Raw genomic sequence first — 21,179 nt, forward strand, 5'->3', positions numbered from 1 at the left:
GGATTGGAGCCCTGGCTCCTGGTATCTCTGGGGGCTCTGGCATCTGATGTCGGCAGAGGGCACGGAAATGGCACCATTTCCCTGGGGGCAGGGGTCTTATCTTAGGAAGAAGTGGCAACTCCAAAGACTCTAGAAAAGGCCGGTACTGCTGTCTCCGTAGCACAATCGGTTGGCGCGTTCGGCTGTTAACCCTAAAGCTTGGTGGTTCGAGCCTACCCAGAAACAGTGGGGTGGGATTTTAGAGAACACCAAAGAAACTCCCTTTTGCCAGGAGAACACCGGGAAGTGCAGCAGCGAGCTGGCAGGCAGAGAAAGAGCCCAGGAGTCAGGTACAAAGGAGCAGCGGGGAGGGCGGGTCCCGGCGGACTGGAAGCGGCGGTCAGTCCTGAGACCCCAGAGTGCTGACCGCCTGCGCCAAGAACAGGGCCACCGAGGCGCGGGCCCGCAGCCTGGGAGGGGCGGCGTCCACACCGCTGGGCTGCGGGGTCTCCTGGCCTCGGACGCACCCACTGTCCCCGCTTCCTGCGGCTTCCGGGAGCTGGGGAGTCTGCTGGGGCGACCCCTGAGCTCGGGGGCGGAGCTAAGGGTCTGAGGACTCTGCGTTGGGTGCGGGACCCCGAATGCAGCCTGTGGGGGCCCCAGTGTCCTCACTTGAGGGGAGATGAGGAACTCTAAAGCAGGACCCTCGGGAACCGCTGTCTCCGCGTCTGAGCGAGCTTGGGGCTTCAAGGTTTCTGTTTGAGTGTTAAAATTTGGTGGTCTGGATACTGGAGGCAGCATTCAGGATTTCCTGGATACAGTGTTAAGTAGTGGAGATTGTCCCGTTTCCGTAGTGTAGTGGTTATCACGTTCGCCTCACACGCGAAAGGTCCCCGGTTCGAAACCGGGCGGAAACAGGATGCTCACCCCCCCCCCCACCGCGGAGATATGCGTTCCATTGGCAAAGGCGAAAGGCTCTGGGTGAGGCACGCACTCAGCTGTAGGCCGCTGAGCTATTTCTTTTCCTGCTCTCTGACGACTCATCTTTTTCCTGAAGAAGCGAAATAGCCGTTTGTCTACGGCTCCCTGGTGGTCTAGTGGCTAGGATTCGGCGCTTTCACCTCTGCGACCCGAGTTCCATTTCCAGTCAGGGGAAACTTTCTTTGTTCCAGCGTCTGCACTCAAGGAAGTCACTCTCTTCCTGCCCCGATCGGAACGGTATTCTGCTTAAATGTCCAGTGCAGAACATTTCTGCACAGAGTTCCTAAGCCGCTGAGTCTGGGCCTCAGGGTCCTGGACCTCAGGCTGGCTGTTGGAGCTGAGATGCTGTGAAAGGCCTGAGCTGGCCAGCTCTCGCCTCCACTCTTTTCTCCTGGCATGGTAAACCCAGAGTCTTACTTACAGAGTTTTCATTCCAGAATGTGAGGCTTCAGTTCCAAAAATTCATTAAAAACCAAAACCAAAAGCTTTTGTAAGATACCAAAAGTTTGCAGATGGTATATTCTGTACCTACATGTGCAGTTAACATAATATTCTTTGTTTATGTAAGAGTTATGACATCACTTGATAATAACATGCCAATATCTCAGGATGGTTCATTTACTTTGGCGTCCCTCTCAAAGCTGTCTTCTGTGGGACCTGTCTTCCAAGGACAGGAACAGCTTGGCCGTCCAGAAGAGGGCCCTCTTGGCCGTTCAGGAACCTGGAATCTTGTCTCTTTTGGATGTAGAGACGGTATGTGTATTAGTCGCTAGTCAGGTCAGACTTTTTGAGATCCCTTTGGACTGTAGCTTACCATGCTCCTCTGTCCATGGGATTCTCCAGGCAAGACTACTGGAGTGGGTTGTCATTTCCTTCTCCAGGGGATCTTCCCAACCCAGGTCTCCTGTATGGCAGGCAGATTCTTTACCATCTGAGCCACCAGGGAAGCCCCAAACAAACACGACCACAATGCATTGACCAGGAATCAAACCAGGTCTCCCGGGTGATAGGCGAGAATTCTACCACTGAGCCACCAATGCCCCTACTGAGAGGCTTTTTAAAAGAATAACCTAGATAGTGTTTTATTCAGCTCTTTCCAGGTGCAGGCCTGTCATGCCCTATGCTTGTAGGATGCTCTAGGCTTTCATCCTCTGCCCTCCGCAGCACCGGCTGCCCTCTGGCCTCTTGCAGGTTGCTTAGGTGGACAGTCAGTGGTGCTTTGATCCGTCTGATCAAAGCACCTGGTTTCACCAGGAACCCCTCGTCCTCATCCCCACTGGCTCAGGCATATCTGACTCTTTTCGACCCCATGAACTGTAGCCAGTCAGGCTCCTCTTTCTATGGGATTTCCCCGCCACTTTGCTAGAAATCCATCGGGTCATTGCAGCTCTCCCCTTCACTCTTGCCTGGCTCCCTGTGTCCTGCAGGGATGATAAATTGTCTGTCAGGACACAGAGGTGAAGAAATGCTTCCCTGTGGCTGGTGGAATAGAGAACCAGATGGGAAACACGTCCAGGGAAGGGGGAATACCCTCAAGAGCTTTCCAGGACTGTTGTGCGAGTGCTGTCAGCTGGGTCTAAGGCCCAGGATAATAATGCTTAGTCTTGTGTTCTTCTGGCCTTGACCCAGTCCCAGGTCCAGTCTGAACTCCAGCACAGAGGCATCCTGCTTTACCACACATATTCCATTCTCCCTCTCTCCAAAGTGGGGGAGTGAACCACCTTTTCTAGAACCCATGTGGGTTGGGTTTTTTTTTTTCCTTGAACTTTCTGTTCTGCTGAAATGTAACTCAGGAATATAAAAAACCTTTAGCTTTGGATAAATTAGTGCTCTCCATGCTATGGACAAGAAAAAATTTCAAATTGATAGTAAGGATGAATCTTGAATGCTTTTAACACTCTAGATAATTCTAATAATTGATGTATAATTGTATAGAAAATGTTTGTCCTGTCATACTCTCAGAGATGACTCCTGGTATGCCTTACACAGCTTTAATAATTTTGGTCTAAAAACTACTTCATGTTGACTTTCAGATTTTCTAAAAATGTGGAAAATATTGGTGCCATACTACTGTAGATTGTAGAAGTCTTGGATTTATTTTCTATTCAAAATCCTAATGAAAGTGAACTGCCTAAATTTCCTGTATTGCTTTGTTTCTCTTAAGCAAACTCTAATTCCAAACATATTTCCATTTATAAAATTCAAAATTCTGTTTCACAGAAAATGGAATACACCATATAATGTTTTTTCAAAGAAGATTAAGTCTTTTATTTATAGAAATCATAGTTACTTATATTCCCCTTTCAACGTGGGGGTAAATGTTTTTAGGTATCATCTAATATGTGAATATGTGACATCGCAGCTCATGCCCGCAACCATTTACTCCCAGGGACGACCGTGCAGCTACAAGCCGTGCGGTGCGAAGCCCCCTCGCGGGGCAGGACTCCGTGGGCTCAGCCTCTGCCTTTTACTCCAGACACCCAGGGGACCCGACGAGGGGGCGGCACTGGCGGGGTCACTGCGCCCCTGGGCGGGGGTTGGAGGGCAGAGGAGGGGCCGGGCTCTGGTGGGCAGGGATGGGCAGAGCCGCCCGCGTCCAGCGAGGACGCCCCGGGTCGGTCCCACACCTGTCCGCCGTGTCCGTGCGAACCACGCCGCTGGGGGTCGCGGGAGCCGGAAGGCAGGTCCTATTAGGGGAGTAAAAAGTGCTCTTCTAACTAGGCAGAAAGGTCCCACCGAGATTTGAACTCGGATCGCTGGATTCAGAGTCCAGAGTGCTCACCATTACACCATGGAACCCCCTCGGGAGCCACCTGGCCTCCGCCGCCAGAGAACCGTATCCGCTTCTTTAGCCTCCAGACGTCCCACCCATAAGCTCAGGGCAGTTCTTCTAAGGCCCTGAGGAGACTCCAATACGGTTGACTCCCGCAGGTGCTCATCCCTCTTGCTTTCTCTCTGCTCCTCTTCTTTGATCCATACAGCTCACTCTCACCTCAGAAAATGAGGTGAAATCCACTTTGGGTTTTGTGCCAGGGAGGACCCCCTTAGCTCTCCATCACCAACCACATAGTCTGCCTAGGTGACCAGAGTGTCCCATCTTGAGTTAAAATTTCTGCAAATAAGAATGCTATTTTCCTTTTCTTTGCCTTCACCCTTTTCCCATCATAGCCCAGAGGGGGCAGACGGATGTCAGGGCAGGAGGCGGGGTTTCCTGGGTCCCTTGGTGTGCTCATAGGGCTGATTACACTCCTAAGCCGCCACCACCTCTTACGTGTAACATATAAAGCGTGTCAGCGGTGGAGTGGGAATGGAGGCAGGAGAACGCTTCTTTTATTCTTCATATACTTCTGATTTGGAGAGGGGTAAGTTATTCTTACAAGTTCCTATTTGCTAAATTTACAATGTGAGTAAAAATAACCATTTAAAGAAAACACTCAGACAAACCAGCTATACTCACTCACAGGGAAGTCAATGGCGCCCAGTGGCATTCAACTCTTTGTGTCCCTAGGGACTGTAGCCCGCCAGACTCCACTGTCCAAAGATTCTCCAGGTAAGAATACTGGAGTGAGTGGCCATTCCCTTCTCCAGGGGATCCTCCAAAATCAGGGATTGAGCCAAGGTGTCCTGCATTGTAGACGGATTCTTGCAGTCTGAGCTCCCAGGGAAGCCCACTCTGGTGGAAACCGCCTGGTGGACACAGGAAACCGAAGCACAGACCCGGAGGCCTTTGCCAGGGGGGCCAACTCTCATTCATCGGGTGTAGGGGAGGAAACGGGCAGGGCCATCATTGGAGCCCACCGGGTGTTCAGCTGTCCTTGGATCTATTTCGGTTCAGGCCCGAAAGGTTCGAGCCCTGGATCCCGGATTCTCTGGGGGCGCTGGCATCTGTAGCGGGTAGTGGGCAGGGAAATGGCATCGTTTCTCTGGGGGCCAGAGTGCTTAACCCGGGAATGAGTGTCTACTCCAAACGGAGTCCAAAGGAATCGCCTACTGCTGTCTCTGTGGCGCAATCGGTTAGCGCGTTCGGCTGTTAACCGAAAGGTTGGTGGTTCGAGCCCACCCAGGGACGGTGCGGTGACATTTTAGACAACACCAAAGACACTCCCTTTTGCCAGGAGGACACCGGACAAGTGCTGCGGCGACGGGCTTGCGGAGAAAGAGCGCAGGAGTCAGGTGCAAAGGGGCAGCGGGGAGGGCGGGTCCCGGGTGGACTGGGAGCCTCGGTCATTCCTGAGAGCCCGGAGCGCTGACCGCCGGCGCCGTGGAAAGGGCCACCGAGGCGCGGGTCCGCAGCGCGGGAGGGGCGGCGTCCACACCGCTGGGATGGGGGGTCTCCTGGGCCTCGAGCGCCCCCAGTCCCCGCCTCCTGCGGCTTCCGGGAGCTGGGGAGTCGGCGGGGGCGACCCCTGAACTCAGGCTGCGCAGCTGAGGGTCTGAGGATTCTGCGTTGGGTGCGGGACCCCGAAGGCAGCCTGTGGGGGCCCGAGGGTCCTCACTTCAGGGGAGAGGAGGAACCCTAAAGCAGGGCCGTCGGGGGCCGCCGTCTCCGTGCCTGAGAGAGCTAGGGGCGTCAAGGTTCCTCTTTCAGAGTTAAGAGTCGGTGGTGTGGATAGCGGTGGCGGGACCTCGGGATTTCTTGGATACAGTGTTCAGAAGGGGAGACTGTCCCGTTTCCGTAGTGTAGTGGTTATCACGTTCGCCTCACACGCGAAAGGTCCCCGGTTCGAAACCGGGCGGAAACAAAGCGCCTCGTTCTCTTTTGCCCGAGATGTGCGTTTTCACTGGCAAAACCGACAGGCGCGAAAGGCCCGGGGTGAGGCAGGGGACGCAGCTGTAGGAAGAGTTGGTGACCACCTGGAAGTTTATTCGGCTCTCGGAGAGGCCCCGGAGCCAGGTCAGAGATCTGGAGGTGGACGGATCCGCTCATCACCCGCCACTCACCACCGAGCCAGACTCCAAAGAAAACCGAGGTTCACGAAGAGAGGAAGACCTGGGTTCGGCAGCACGCCGCGCTAGAGCTAGAGCAGGAGGGACCCAGCCCGCTACTTTGTGTCCTTGCCCCGGAGCAAAAGCGACGCCCAGGACAGGAGAGGCGAAGGCCGATGAGCGGCGGGGGCAGGGCTGGGAGCCTCGCACAGCTGCACACAGCCCTGGGCCGCTGCGACATTTCCTTTCCAGCTTTCTGACGTTCTGAAGGGTCATCTTGCACTCACCTGTCACCTGGAGAAGCTAAATAACTGCTTTGTCTACAGCTCCCTGGTGGTCTAGTGGCTAGGATTCGGCGCTTTCACCGCCGCGGCCCGGGTTCGATTCCCGGTCAGGGAAAACCTTCTTTCTTCCAGCGTCTGCACTCACACAAGTCTCTCTCTTCCCGCCCAGATTGGAACTGTATTTTGCTTAAAGGTCCAGTGCAGAACATTTCTGCACAGAGTTTCTAAATGCCGTTGAGTCCCCGCCTCAGGGTCCTGGACCTCAGGCTGGCTTTTGGAGCTCAGATGCCATGAACAGCCTGGGCTGGTCAGCTCTCGCCTCCACCCTTTTCTCCTGGCATGGTAAACCCAGAGTCCTACTTAACAGAGTTTCCATTCAAAGAGAATGTGAGGCTTCAGTTCCAAAAATTCATTAAAAACCCAAAGCAAAAGCTTTTCTAAGATACCAAAAGTTTGTAAGAATACGAACATCCTATATTCTGTACCTAAGTGCCCAGGTGGCATCACATTCTTTCTTTATGTAAGAGTTATGACATCACTTGGTAGTAATATGCGGATATCTCAGGATTGTTCCTTTCCTTTGGCGTCCCTCTCAAAGCTAACTTCCCTGGGACCTGTCTTCCAAGGCCAGGGAACAGCCTTACCGTCCAGAAGAGGGCCCTCTTGGCCCTTCAGGAACCTGGAATCCGTTCTCTTTTGGGTCGCTCAGTCCATTTGGACTTCTTGCCACCCCGTGGACTGTAGCATTACTCTGTCCATGTGATTCTCCAGGCAAGAATACTGGAGTGGGTTGCCATTTCCTTCTCCAGGGGATCTTCTTGGCCCAGGTCTCCTGTATCTCCTCAGACAGATTCTTTATCTTCTGAGCCACCAGGGAAGCCCAAAACTAACAAGACCACGATGCATTGGCCGGGAATCGAACCCGGGTCTCCCGCGTGGGAGGCGAGAATTCTACCACTGAACCACCAATGCTGCTCTCGAGGGGCTGTTCGCAACGACTGCCTAGTTGGAGTTCTATTCAGGTCTTTCTCAAGCGCGGGCCACTCGTGCCCTTTGTTCCCAGGACGGTCTAGGCTTTCCTCCGCCGCCCTCCGCGGCACCGGCTGCGCCCTGCCTCCTGAGGGTTGCTTTGGCGGGCAGTCAGGTGCGCTCCGGCTCCGTCTGAGTGGGGGAACCGCCTGCTGCTCGTGCTCACTGGCTCAGCCTTGTCCAACTCTTTGCGACCCCTTGGACTCTCGCCCACCAGGCCCCTCTGTCCAGGGGACTCCCACGCTCCTTTGCTGGAAACCCGTCGAGGCAGTGCAGCTGCCCCCTTGGCTCTGGCCTGGCTCCCTGTGCCCTGCAGGGAGGGCCCTTTATCTAAAGCTAAGCCTTTAGATAAGTTAGTGCTCTCCATGCTACAAACAAGAATAACATTCAAGTTGATAATAAGGATGAACCTCAAATACTTTTAACACTCTAGAGAATTCTAATAATTGATGTATAATTGCATAGAAAATATTTGTCCTGTCACGCTCCCAGAGATGACTCTTGGTATGCCCCATACTGCTTTAAATTTTGGTCTAAAAACTACTTCATGGTAACTTTCAGATTTATTATTATTTATAAAATTTAAAATTATGTGTCCCAGTAAATGAAGTATGCCATATAATATCTTTTAAATTAGGCTAAAGTTTTTTGATTCTCAAAATCATAGCGACTTAATTATTCCCCTTTTAATTTGGGGTAAATGTTTTTAGCTATCATCTAATATGTGATTCTAAGTTGCATTTATCTGCCACAATTCGGCTCAACTTGCAATTTTAAGATCTATCATTAACTTTAAGTTCTTTTTTTTTCAAAATTAACATTTTTATTAAATCAAGTTACAAAAAATTCACTGTAGAAAAGTCAACAAGGGTTTTAACAAAACCAAAATATACCTTTTGATACAACATATGTGTATATTAGCAGCAAACTACTTCTGAGATTTTATGTTCTTTTAGTTATTTAATTTAAAGAAAGCATAAACAATTATATTAGTATGGAATGTCAGCTAATCCACTCTTCAGCTTTATTCTGTGATTTGGGCCTTCGAGTACAAGTTATTTTATGACTTTCCTTAATGAATGCTAAGAATGAACTCAAATTTGACTGAAATGTAGTGAAACAGAGTGGCTGGTAGGATCCATCTCACTCCTATAGTCCCGCATTATCTTTAAGATAACAAATGAGCACCATGTAAACATAGAATTGTGTAGGTGTGTAAACTCAATTTTTAAGGTGTCAGAGTAGCCAAGTAGACAACTTAGCATTTGACTGTTACTTTAAAAATTTTGGTAACATACAAAATTTTAATCAACTCAGATAAACACATCAACCACATATTACTTGTCCCTTTAAAAAAATCTTAATAGAAATTCTGCATATAACCAGACAAATTGCATGCTTACATGTGTATATACACATACAAAAGTGCGTGTATATACACATACAAAAGTGCATGTATATATACATACACATCTTGAGCTTTGAACAAGTTTCTAAATTGAGACGAAGTCAAACCTCTCATTTAAATATATAGAGAGAATGTAATATCACCAACTGCAAGTTTGTAATAAAAGGTTCATCATAGCTAACCAGCAATTCTGTTATTGAAAAGTCTGAGGCCAAAGAGCTGTAATTCAGCTTACTGTACTTGAGGCTTACAAATCAGTCAGCCAAACAAACAAGATTTGACATTACCAACTGTCCACCAAAGAAATCCATTTTTCTCTTGATATTTCCTTCTAACAGCAAAAAGGAAATATCTATACAGTGAGCTTTTGCTTTTTAAAGAGTTAAAATTATTAAAGAAATCTCACTAGTCTTCAAAAATACTAAATATTATATAAATACAATTTTCTTATAGTTGAATTCTGCAGCTAGAATCTGTATTTTAAAAAGTTTTCTTTTGATTGTTTCATTTAGCACTTCAAGTCTCCATTTGCAACTCAAATAACTGGCTCAGTTTTGTTGGGTTTATATTAATCACATCATTCAGAATTTGGTACTGTGTTACCTGTGTGCAATAATGTCAATGGGAGGAACTGCACCAAATTTCAAAAGTAAGGAAAAATTCAAGAATATGTAACGCAAAAAAGATAAGTACAATAGGGGTTCTCTTTTCACCACTAATGAAATATAATCCTTTTAATGTTTATAAAGATAATGTCCTAAGCTTTATCTTTTATCAAAAGAATTAAGTTTTTACGTGGCCCACCTTTATTTTTCAATTAAAAATCTAAAACAATAGACTGAATTCCTTTTATTAATATGCACATCAAGTTATTGAAATGGTGACTTCCTGTAGTTTTCTCCTTAAAGATGGCACTTGCAGGTACAAAGATGCAGAGGTGTCTACAGCCTTCAGATGTTTACTTGAAAAGATTCTTCAATAGCAGTTTGATACGGGGTTTCCTCATCTAGCTGAAGATTCACAAATTCTCCATAATCAAACTGATGCCTTTGATTTAGATGACTAACAAAATTTCTAGTAACCTGGCTAGGATCTCCCCAAGGAAGAGACACACAAATAGGACACGCCACAGGAACTATCTGAAATAGGTGGTTACTGTTACAATGATCCCGTAAACTCTGTCCGGTAAAATTTGATTCTTGACACAAGGGACACTTAAAGGTAGGCTGCCCAGAAGAACTTGTATTCCCTTGGTAAGTTTCTGTGTTATCAGATGCAGATGTTTCACTCCTGTTACTGTTCCCTGCTGAATCTTGAGAGATCTGAAAGTTTGGAATGATAGAAGAAACACCATATTCATCTTGATACTTCTTACAAGATTTGTAATGATGTCTCATGCGATAGAATTTAATCTGTTTTGCACAGCATCTGCAGCTACCAGAAAATGTCCTCATGATATTTTCAAGGTCTAAGGCCCGTTCAGGACATGCTCTCTCTCTTCTAGTCACACTTCCACAACAGAGGGGACAACGTATTCCACTTTCTCTCACTGCAGTCAGGAAACACTTTCTACAGAAAACGTGCTGACAGGCCGCAGTCCGCACGGGCATTTTGAGCACCTCCTGACAGACGGGGCAGTAGAAGTCATCTTCAGTGCAGGACGTGGCCGCAGAGAGCTCCTTGGCCATGGGGGGGACGAGGGATGAAGGGGATGACAGCAGCAGCGGCCGAGGTGGTGGTGGCAGCCAGGGGCCCACTCCCTGCGCGAACCCTAACTTTAAGTGCTTTGACTGATATCAAATTGGTTGAATTAATGTATAATCTTTGCCTGGAGAATTTCTAATTACGGTAGAAATAATGCTGCCCATATTTTTATAGAGTATACATAGAAGGGCTATAGCTTAACAGCTTAAGAGGATGTGTGGGTACCTTTAGCAGATGTTCCTGAATGTAGCCATAATGTCACTTGAAGATGAGTACAACACATGGACTCTCTAAGCTAAGTAAGGACCTGTTGCTTACCTGAGGTACTCCTTTATTTAAAAAAAAAAATTCCTGATTCTTAGTTACCTGCCTTCTAGATCTCAAGTCACCCATTTTCCCATGTGCTATGTAATTCTTTTTTTACTCAGTGCTGGGGTCCGTATGCGCTGGCAGGCAGATGAACCCGAGAAGAACATGACAGGTTGTTCTCCTGCTGTGATTCTTGTGTGTGTGTGTGTGTATGTGTGTGTGTGTGTGTGTGAATCTTATTTTTGATGCCTCCTGGTGTGAATGCACCAAGGAGTGGGACCTTGACTTTGCTCCTGATACAGCAGTTTTCCTGGAGAAGGGCCTGGTACCTGGTGAGCACCTAGAAAGTGCTTCCTGATTGAAGGACTCCTAATCCACAGTCCTGGAAAATGGGTAAGATCCACAGTAGCTTAGAGTATAAGGGACAGAGAGAGACAGAAAGGCACACACTCCAAGAGGGAAAGAGAAGGGCAGAGGGAAATGTCCTAGAACCTAGAGACATCCTCGACTGAGTACGGAAAATCCAAAGACCTCTTGTTTCCTCATGAGCTTCAACTGAGGAATCAGTGGAAGGTGACCCAATAACTCTCAGGATCCAGGGTTGCACAAGATGCATTATCAGTTCAGTATTCTGTAGCTTGCACCAATTTGTCTCAAATGAGATAATTTTTGCAGATGTAGCCACATACTGTTGAGATATCATTCAGAGACAGCCTCGGGCTTGCAAATGCACCTGTACCGGAGGGAGACCCCTCATTAGATTGTGTGCATCCAACCTAAGCCAAAATACAACTCATAAAGGGGAGGTAAGACGATAAATGTCTGGAACCAGTGAGTCTTTTTTTCTTTTTTCTTTAAACTCCTGTAATGCATAAGCTGCTCTGCAAGAAGCTCTCCAGAGTCATTCTGGCTGGTCTTCTCTGGAGTGAATTACTGGGTCACCACTATAAACACTTATAATTATTAGAATACTTTCCGATCAGCTTGGAAGTTTAGCTGCTGAGTATGTGCAATCTCTGGGTAATGTACACATTGTCTTTTCAATGCACCTCCCACTAAGTTGAGTCAGTAGGGCACAAATTCCTTTGTTAGAGTAACAGACATGAGTACTGACAATTTCTTGTGATGGCAAGACCATGAAGAAAAAGACTCTTTCCTTGAGTTGGCAAAATACACTGGAATATAAATTAGAACATCTATTTAGGGAAAACTAAGAACATGCAAGGGATGCCTTCAGTTTCTAGCAAAGGTGCAGTGACAGAAATCAGATTAACCCTCCTTCCTAAATCTCACTCTCCCCCTTTGTCCCACTTCCAAAGGAATAAAAGACAAAAAACATGAAATACTGGTTTCTAAGACACAGGAATTCAGGCTTTAGCAAAGGATGGCAAGCCTTGAGAGGCGACCAACAAACAAGATGAGTCTTGCCATGGGCCCAGCTTCCTGCTTTCAGTGAGTTCCCAGCCTGGGCACCAAGAGGAGGATTTGAGGTCAATCTACTGGACTCTGGAGATGAAGCTGAGAGTTGGTGGAGAGCAATCAGCTAGAGTTCACAGGACAAAGATCCAGTGATTCTTATTTCCAAAAACGAAGTAGAGAACAAAGGTATGGATATCAAGGTGGAAAGGGGAGTTGAGGGAATTGGGAAATTAGGATTTGCCCATGTACACTATTGATGCTATGTATACAATAAATATCAAATGAGAATCTATTGTATGGCATAGGGAACTACTGTATGCTCTGTGGTTACCTAAATGAGAAGGAAATCCACAAAAGAGGAGATATATGTATGTGTATAGCCAATTCACTGTGCTATTAACACAACATCATAATTAACACATCATAAAACAGCTATATTCCAAGAAAAGTTAATAATAATGAAAAGAAACACGAAGAAAGGTCTAGTGATGAGAGAGAGTGGGAGAGAGAGAGAATGCTAGGATATGAAGGGGTCTCCCTCAAGTACTCAGCAGAGTAATGATCGGGGTATTTTTATGAAGAAAGTGCCTGAGGCCAAGAAAACAAAGTTTTAAAAAGATCCTGGAACAATGCCTGGTGCTCACGCAGGACAAGCAATTGTATGTAAGCGATCTCCCCAGACAGACTGGACTACTTATAACTCAGGGGTCATTAGGAAGAACATTCAAAAAACTCTTTGTGATGGACAGGGAGGCCTGGCTGTTAAAATGCTGCACTCAAGATGCCCGTAAATTTGGAAAACTCAGCAGCGGCCACAGGACTGGAAAAGGTCAGTTTTCATCCCAGTCCCAAAGAAAGGCAGTGGCAAAGATTGTTCAAACTATTGCACAATTGCGCTCATCTCGCATGTTACCGAAGTAATGGTCAACATTCTCACTGTGAGGTTTTCCCAGTATGTGAACTGAGAACGTCCAGATGTGCAAGCCGGATTCAGAAAAGGCAGAGGAGCCAGAGATCAACTTGCCAACATCTGTTGGTTCATAGTAAAACCAAGAGAGTTCCAGAAAAACATCTACTTCTGCTTTATTGACTACGCCAAAGACTTTGACTGTGTGGATCACAACAAATTGTGGAAAATTCTTCAAGAGATGGGAATACCAGACCACCTTACCTGCCTCCTGAGAAAGCTGTATGCAGGTGAAGAAACAACAGTTAGAATCGGACATGAGACAACGGACTGGTTCCAAATTGTGAAAGGAGTATGTCAAGACTGTATGTTGTCACCCTGCTTATTTAACTTCTATGCAAAGTACATCATGTGAAATGCCAGCCTGGATGAAGCACAAGCTGGAATGAATATTTCTGCAAGAAATATCAATAACCTCAGATATGCAGATGACACCACCTTTATGGCAGAAAACGAAGAGGAAGTCAAGAACCTTTTGATGAAAGTGAAAGTGGAGAGTGAAAAAGCCGGCTTAATATTCAACATTCAAAAAAGGAAGATCATGGCATCTGGTCCCATCACTTCATGGCAAATAGGTGGGGAAACCATGGAAACAGTGACAGACTATTTTCTGGGCTCCAAAGTTACTGTAGATGGTAACTGCAGCCATGAAATTAAAAGACGCTTGCTCCTTGGAAGAAAAGCTCTGACCAACATAGACAGCACATTAAAAAGCAGAGATATTACTTTGCCGGCACAGGTCCATCTAAACAAAGCTATGGTTTTCACAGTAGTCATGTATGGATGTGAGAGTTGGACTATAAAGGAAACTGAGTACCAAAGAATTGATGCTTTTAAACTGTGGTGTTGGAGAAGTTTCTTGAGAGCCCCTTGGACTGCAAGGAGATCCAAACAGTCCATCCTAAAGGAAATCATTCCTGAATATTCTTCGGAAGGACTGATGCTAAAGTTGAAGCTCCAATAGTTTGGCCACCGATGGGAAGAGCTGACTCAGTATAAAATCCCTGATGCTGGAAAGATTGAAGGCAAGAGGAGAAGAGGGTGATTGAGCATGAGATGGTTGGATGGCATCACTGACTCAGTGCACAAGAGTTTGAAGAAACTCCAGGCTTTGGTGAAGACAGGGAAGCCTGGCATGTTGCCATCCTTGGGGTCGCTACTGAACTGAAGAAATTTGGGAAGAGTTCCTCACCACCGGAAAGCTCCACAGGGCCGACAACCAGCCCACCTTTCTCTGCTCTGAGTCACCTTGGAGAACAAGCCACAGTCAGTGAATCCAAGGAGGGCACAGGACAAAGCTGACTGCAGGATACTTTTACCTCCTGATATCCCCTCACCTTCTCATCTGGGCCCTACATCGTCTCTACCTGTGACACCTATCATCTCTCTGAAAACCAAGAAGTTCATCCCTTGTGAAGACACTTCGCTTTCCCTCACTCCAGCACAAGTGTGGGACAATCTGATTTGAGTCAGAGAACAAAAGGGAACGAATTCAACTCCACACCGCGGTTTCCAGCCAAAGACACAATGATAAAGAGGGTCAGGCTCTGCGGATTGAGCTGATCCAGGGGGAAAAGCAGCCGGTCCTCGTGCCGCTCTCAGAGGAGGCCCCGAAATCAGGTCAAGATCAGGTAGTAAATGGACCCACCCATCACCAGCTGAGAACCAAGTGGCCCCTGCTTCACAAGGAAACAGGTTCAGAAAGAGAGCTTGACCTCGCACCAAACCTGGATTCCAGGTCTTCCCACACGACCTGCGGAACCTCCCTTGTCCACTTCTTGGATGAGGCTGAACCTCTGATCCAGGCATTGGGCGGCCGTCGTTGCGCTTTGTCACATCTTCGGGGGCCGGGGATGGATCCGTCGCCTCAGCGCGCTCCACTCGCGGGCTCTGAAGCCCTGCGCCTACCATTTCTGCCGCAGGGAGCCGTATGTCTGTGGTCCCTCCGGCGTCCGCTGTGCGCCCACCCTGACGGGGAGAGGACCACCGCACCCTGGTCCCGTCCAAGTGGGGCGTCAGCATGCCGGACGCGACAGAAAGCGATGAACCCGCTCCTCCATCTGGACGTGGGAGCCGAACACTAGGACCTGCAGGGGAAGAAAGTAAGGCGAAATCTCAAAGAAACGCCCTCATCTAAAGCTATTTTCCAGTCCGCCTCTTTGGGAACTCAGGCCTCTAGCGCGAGTGAGGGTGCTGTCGGGCGGTCTCACCCTCGACCGCGCTCGGAGTCCACGCGGAACCAGGAGGAGCCCTGCGGCCTGGACGCGGCCCGCGCCTTCCTCGGGGTCTGAGCCGGTGAACCTCAGACGCGAAGGCAGCGCCGGCCGCCGCGAGAAGAGGAAAGCCACTGCTGGAGAAAACGGCACATGCAGTCCCCAAATTGAGACGCTCCACTTCTAAAGGAAACCAGAGACAGACACAGACAACATTGCATTCAAGTCTTTCAGCGAAAAGAAACTCGGCCTGCTGTGAAGTAAATACGAAAACCCTTCAAGTCACCGGCTTTCTGAGAAAACGCCTTTACCTCTGTGTTAAATTCGCGTTCCACGACCTGTTGAACTGCAAAATTATAAAAGGAAAACCAGAGGCGTTTCAGACATTGTGAATTGTAAAACAAAGCCGTCCTTCAAGAAGAATGTCAAGTTTGATGAGGAAGGAATGAAGACGGTCAGATCTGCGTGGACCGCGCCCGGCTCCTCCGCGCTTTCTGCGGGGCCTGGTCGGCAAAGGAATTCAACAAATGACCTGAGCCTCAGCCTTTGCTGCGCTTCCTGCTAAACGTGGACGTGTGATGCAAGTCCGGACTGAAACTAGGGGACTAGAATCAGCCACAGAGGCAGGAATCTGAGGAACCCCCGGTGCCAGGCGGCGCCGGAGAAGCGCTGCTGTGAAAGGCCTGTGAGAGGGGCGCACGGGTCGGGCCGCGCAGAGGGGAGGGCGGGTCCTTTGTTTCCCGAGTGGGATTTAAAGCATCGAGCCCGGTCCCCGCTGGCGCCATGAAAAGGGACTCTAAGGCGCGGATCTGCCGCCGGAAGGGCTGCGTCCACCTTGACGGACGTGGGGCCACCTGGGGCTCAGACGCACCTTCCTCCCCCCCGCTCCTGAGGCTTCTGAGAACTGGGGAGTCAGCGGGGGCGACCTCTGCGCTTGGGCGCAAAGCCGGCACACAGGGACCTCGCTCCGGGAGAGGCGGAGAGGCGAGGAACCCTACATCAGGGCTTTTCAAGACCGGCAGATCCTTACTTGACGAATTGCCTGTGTTTCCAGAGTCCGCTTCCTTTGAAAATTTGACGGTCAGGTGTGGTCAAGCATGCAACTCTTGAATATGTCACTAGGCTCAAGTGGTCGCCCAGTTTCCGTAGTGTAGTGGTTATCACGTTCGCCTAACACGCGAAAGGTCCCCGGTTCGAAACCGGGCGGAAACAACTTCACTTTCCCCCCCAGACGTTCAGATTCATATTTTAAACACACAGTAGAGGCCTGCCGCGTGGAGTGATGTTGGGAGCTTCAGCTTCAGCATCATTCCTTCCAGTCAATATTCAGGGTTGATTGCCTTTAGGACTCACTGATTTGATCTCTCCTTGACCTGCAGACAGGTTTCTCAGCAGGCAGGTAAGGTGGTCAGCTATTCCAATCTCTTGAAGAATTTTCCATATTTTGTTGTGATCCACACAGTGAAAGGCTTTAGTGGAGTCAATGAAGCAGAAATAGATAACTTTCTGGAATTCGCTTGCTTTTTCTATGATACAATGGAGGAAAAATGGAGGGAAAACGGAGGAAAAGGATAGAATCAAATTAATTGGGAACGTATATGGAAAAGGTTAAATAGAGAGTCCTATAAACAGTGGAGGAAATTTCATAGGTAAAAGGAGTTTACAGGGTGATGATGATGAGCCTACTCTTCGATGCATTCTAGGATTCCCAGTCAACCTGCTTTCCTCCAGAGATCCTCACTGAGGATCAGAGGCTACCTGCATGTACGTCCTTGTCTGTGTGTGTGTATGTGTGTGTGGTGTATATACACAGATAAACATATAGTAAGGTCCATTGCTTGTATATTAGCTTTATGTTTCTATGTAGTCATAAATATATATACATATATATATATATATCTGTTACGTAAAATTCTGGGTCTTATGTATAGGAATGTTTTTCACGGTAAAACCTTCATTTTTTTAAAATTGGGGGATTTCTGAAGCAAGGAATTGGACTACTGTTCCCCTTTTGATGAGCTGATCAGATGAACTAGTAAACTGGCAGATTCCACTAGCCCAGGAGGTTACTGCTGGTCAGACGGGATTCCTTCACTCTCTCTTGAAAGATCCACTGCCACTGAAAGATATCAGTAACTTAAAAGAAAACCACACCCAGATTTTATGCAGTGTAGTGCCAAAATGCAAGAGCTTACACTCAATGGTGACGTGCAAAGTGCCATGTGCTAAGGCACTGTCTGCAAGTTTTACATGGGTGAACTCACTGTATCCTTTCAACCGGCTTCTATCATATCATCATCCTCATTTCACATATGAGAAATCTGAGGCATGGAAGGTTAAATAACTTGTCTAGTCACTCAATCAGTGAGTGGGATCTGAGAGCAGCAATTTGAACCGGAGCCTGCCTGGCTCCACAGGATATGGTGCTGGTCAAAGAGGAACACAAATGGTAAAAATGTTTGGCAAGAAATTTAAGCCTGTATATTTCTTTCACAAAACACCAAGGAGGAGTCATGTGACATGAATAAAACTGCAGTATCCTCATGACCCACTTGTCTCCCAAACACCTTTCTTATTCCAAGAGCTGCTCCCCTTGATCCCCAACTTAAACACACCTTCTGAAAGAACTAGGTTTTTCCTCCCTTTTGTCCTTTCCTCTCACCTTTCCAATACCTCTTTCATAGTTCTTCTGTTCTTTCACTTCCAGGTCATTCATTTTTTAAAATTTAAAAATGTTAAATACATCTAAAGAAGAAAATAAGCAGTCATCTGTAGTCCCACCTCCTAGAATGAACTGCTGTTAACATCTTTGCACATTTTTCTTCAAATCTACTTTTACATTATTCTAAGTTGTAGCAAAAGTGTTCATGCTGAGTCATTTCAGTCCTGTCTGACTCTTTGGGACCCGTGGACTGTAGCCCGCCAGGCTCCTCTGACCATGAGAGGATTCCAGGTAAGAATATGGAGTGGGTGGCCATACCCTCCTCCAGGGAATCTTCCTGAACCAGGGATAGACTCCACATCTCTTGTGTCTCTTGCATTGGCAGGTGCGTTCTTTACCATTAGTATCACTTGGGAAGCTCCTACACTCTATATGTTATTTTAAAAAATTGAAATGATGCAGAAAATACAAATATGTAAAATTTTGAAACACTTTAAATTCAAAACTAACTTCTGTTAATGTAGGTAAATGATAATGGAATCATTTAGGAATATCAACTGAGAGAAGAATATATATATATATATATATGCTTTTATGTGATTGAGCTTTTATAAAATCTATTCCAACTTTAAAGTATTTCAATTTACTAGTGTATAAATTGAATGAAAAAAACACAAAAATGAAGAAACTGTTGAACTTTCAGTCAAATTGTTTACCTTAAGAGACATACATTTCTAAAAGAACCCTCTATGCTAATAAAAATAATGAGTGTGATTGAATTAAGTTATTAAAATTTGGAATGATTTTTCTCATTATTTTTAAAATATCAAATTTCTTAAGAATTAATTTAAAAATAATACAATCTATCCATTTCAAGTTCGATGACTTTTGACAAGTGGATGTACCCATGGAACCACTACCCTGTTCAGGAACATCTCCAGTATTCCAAAATATCCTCTTGTGCCCCTTTGCAGTCAATCCCCCTATCACTCCCTGTCCCAAGTACTCAATGATCTAGTTCTTCTCACTAGGGATTAGTTTGGCTCATCTAGTAATCCCCATAGGTGGCTCCCCAGAATAGGTACTCTTCTCAACACTCAGGGTGATGTTTTAGTCTGTATTGTTGCCATGTATCAGGAATTTGTTTCATTTTATTGAAGAGTAGTATTCCTTTGAGTGAATATGTCACAATTATATCTATTCACTTGGTGATGGACATTTGAATGGTTTTCAATTTGGGGACTATTATGAACAAAGCTACTATAAGCAAGTCCCTTTTGTGGGCATATGTTTTATAAATTCCATTTAAAATTTTCTATTCTCTAATATACATTTATTTTGTGAATGGATGTTACATTCGTAAAGACAAAATTTATTGAAATATTTAAAAATGTATTCAAATGTTAAAAAGATGGAAGTACCAGCTTATCTTTGATTGTTTCCTACCAGAACATACTTCACATTGGCCACCTTCTATGCCAGCTGTGTTATTTGATTGTCTCATTTAATCTACACAATAGTTTTATGAAGTACTTATTATTTCTTTCATATGACACTTGTAAAATTGGCCTAGCAAATTGGACTTGACCCAAGGTCAAAAGGAAGTTAAGTGGTGGCACCAGGACTAATAGGAGGCCCCCTGAGTATTGGGCTCATTTCATTTGGGCTAAATACTCTCTGCCGTCCCTGGTTCCTGGCTTCCTGTCTACCTTTTGCCCCTGATCTGTGTGCTTGTGGCTGACCTTGGCAACCAGCATTTCCAGGTCTTTCTTGCCCGTGGAATCCAATGGGTGCAGCCAAACAAAGGAGATCAGAGGGGAGAGGGGAGGAATGTGAATGATAAAGGTTGCCTGTCATATCAGCAAACAAAGCCTGCTGGGCCATCTAGCCACCAGTCACTACTCACCTTAATAAGTGCATTAAGAAGAAACCTATCTGTTGTTGGAGTAGGAAATGGCAACCCACGACAGTATTCTTGCCTGAAAAATCCCATGAAGAGAGGAGCCTGGTGGGCTACAGTCCATAGCATCCCACAGAGTTGGATATGACTGAGTGTGCATGACTGAACACAGACTGTGGGATCTTAGGTCCACAAACCCTGGCCCACAGCCGTGAAAGCACCAAAACTTTGAAGCTCCCACTTCATCCTCATGAGGTGTTTCGATGAGGAAATCACCAAGGATTTCTTCTTTTCCCCTAATCTATTACCACTTCTCACTGCCTCTCTTCAAGACCACTGTTGGATGCTGACTGGATAGGGCTTGAAGGAGATGCTGCTCTTCTCCTACTGGTCTCTTCTTGCCGGACATTACTGCCCGCAGGATCAGAACCAGGGAGCTGGGAGGGCACCGGCTGCCTGAGAACCAAAATTTGCCACGTGCACACAAGTGCACCGCTTACCTGTGCCTCACCGGCTCCCGGCGACGTGAATCCACTCTGCCGGCTGAAGCTTCTCCCGCAGCACCACGCCTGTGTGGGGCTCTAGACCCTGCGACAGGGGCCATGCTGAGGTGGCCCGGCCCTGCCCCCAACCCTGGAGGACAGGCCGAGGAGAGGCCGGTCTTGACCAACCTGGCCAAGAGAGTTCTCAACCTTGGCCCAGCCCCACACACTCGAGGTTAAGAGCCTCAAACCCTGAAGTTTCAAAGGAGCGAGACTCTCGAGTTGAATCCATCTCCCGGCCTTTATGAGGAAAGTGGAGGGAGGAAATCAGACCAAGAAAAAAATTATGTGCATCAAAATGCATAATCAAAGAAAAATAGGATTTTCTGACAAGTTGGAAGTGTGGTCTGAAAGACTGGTGTCAAAGAGAAGTGTGTTTGGTCTGAGCCAACAGAGCATCAGGTAAGGTGGGAAAACACCCTTGCCACAGGGGTGGAAGGGGAAAGACCTAGAGTTTCCTTTGGGACCCTGGGGCCTTCCCAGAAAGCATTATCCATTGACGCTGTCCCCTTCCCCACATCTGTGGTCCTTAGAGATATTTGGGATCCCAGGTCTCACCTGGGGGCCTCCATTCCAACTCCTTTTTTTTTTTTTTTTAAAGACAAATCCCAACAGATTGCATCACTCTGATGTTTGCTTTTCAACTGACAAGGTCCTGAAAGCATCTGGACCTCACAAATGGAAGGAGCAACTGACCAGCTGCAGTTCATGGAGAAGCCTGAAATTTTGGCCTGGGAGAAGAGTGGAGGGAGTGGAGAGCAGATTCTGGGGCATCCTGAGGTCTAACTGCCTGGGGGCCCACAGGACCTCGCTCTGGGAGAGGTGAGGAACCCTAAGTCAGGGCCTTTCAGGAACC

The 21,179-nt window shown here is 47.1% G+C and overlaps 1 protein-coding gene and 7 non-coding genes across 8 annotated transcripts; 5 read left to right on the forward strand and 3 right to left on the reverse strand.

Moving 5' to 3' along the window:
- The first annotated feature begins 823 nt into the window (after positions 1 to 823).
- On the forward strand, positions 824 to 896 carry TRNAV-CAC. Its single transcript has one exon. It is a non-coding gene; the product is annotated as a tRNA-Val (tRNA).
- Positions 897 to 3,687: 2,791 nt separating this feature from the next.
- On the reverse strand, positions 3,688 to 3,759 carry TRNAQ-CUG. The gene has a single exon. It is a non-coding gene; the product is annotated as a tRNA-Gln (tRNA).
- Positions 3,760 to 4,955: 1,196 nt separating this feature from the next.
- On the forward strand, positions 4,956 to 5,029 carry TRNAN-GUU. Its single transcript has one exon. It is a non-coding gene; the product is annotated as a tRNA-Asn (tRNA).
- A 600-nt stretch (positions 5,030 to 5,629) lies between these two features.
- TRNAV-CAC lies at positions 5,630 to 5,702 on the forward strand. The gene has a single exon. It is a non-coding gene; the product is annotated as a tRNA-Val (tRNA).
- A 511-nt stretch (positions 5,703 to 6,213) lies between these two features.
- TRNAE-UUC lies at positions 6,214 to 6,285 on the forward strand. The gene has a single exon. It is a non-coding gene; the product is annotated as a tRNA-Glu (tRNA).
- Positions 6,286 to 7,071: 786 nt separating this feature from the next.
- Positions 7,072 to 7,142, reverse strand: TRNAG-CCC. Its single transcript has one exon. It is a non-coding gene; the product is annotated as a tRNA-Gly (tRNA).
- Positions 7,143 to 9,557: 2,415 nt separating this feature from the next.
- On the reverse strand, positions 9,558 to 10,295 carry LOC122427218 (E3 ubiquitin-protein ligase RNF138-like). Its single transcript, XM_043446515.1, has 2 exons — positions 10,181 to 10,295; positions 9,558 to 9,910 (listed from the first exon to the last, which is right to left on the reverse strand). The coding sequence occupies exons 1-2, from the start codon at positions 10,293 to 10,295 to the stop codon at positions 9,558 to 9,560; spliced, it is 468 nt and encodes a 155-aa protein (XP_043302450.1).
- A 6,063-nt stretch (positions 10,296 to 16,358) lies between these two features.
- Positions 16,359 to 16,431, forward strand: TRNAV-AAC. The gene has a single exon. It is a non-coding gene; the product is annotated as a tRNA-Val (tRNA).
- The last annotated feature ends 4,748 nt before the right edge of the window (positions 16,432 to 21,179 follow it).

The sequence above is a fragment of the Cervus canadensis genome, chromosome 2, assembly GCF_019320065.1.
Source record: "Cervus canadensis isolate Bull #8, Minnesota chromosome 2, ASM1932006v1, whole genome shotgun sequence".
Taxonomy (NCBI): domain Eukaryota; kingdom Metazoa; phylum Chordata; class Mammalia; order Artiodactyla; family Cervidae; genus Cervus; species Cervus canadensis.

What these genes read in the sequence shown, in the direction of transcription:
- LOC122427218 (XM_043446515.1), bottom strand. Translation starts at nt 10,295, where the DNA reads ATGGCCAAGGAGCTCTCTGCGGCCACGTCCTGCACTGAAGATGACTTC. An exon ending in GGCCTGTCAGCACGTTTTCT is followed by an intron (nt 9,911 to 10,180) that starts GTAGAAAGTGTT and finishes AAGATTCAGCAG; the next exon opens with GGAACAGTAACAGGAGTGAA.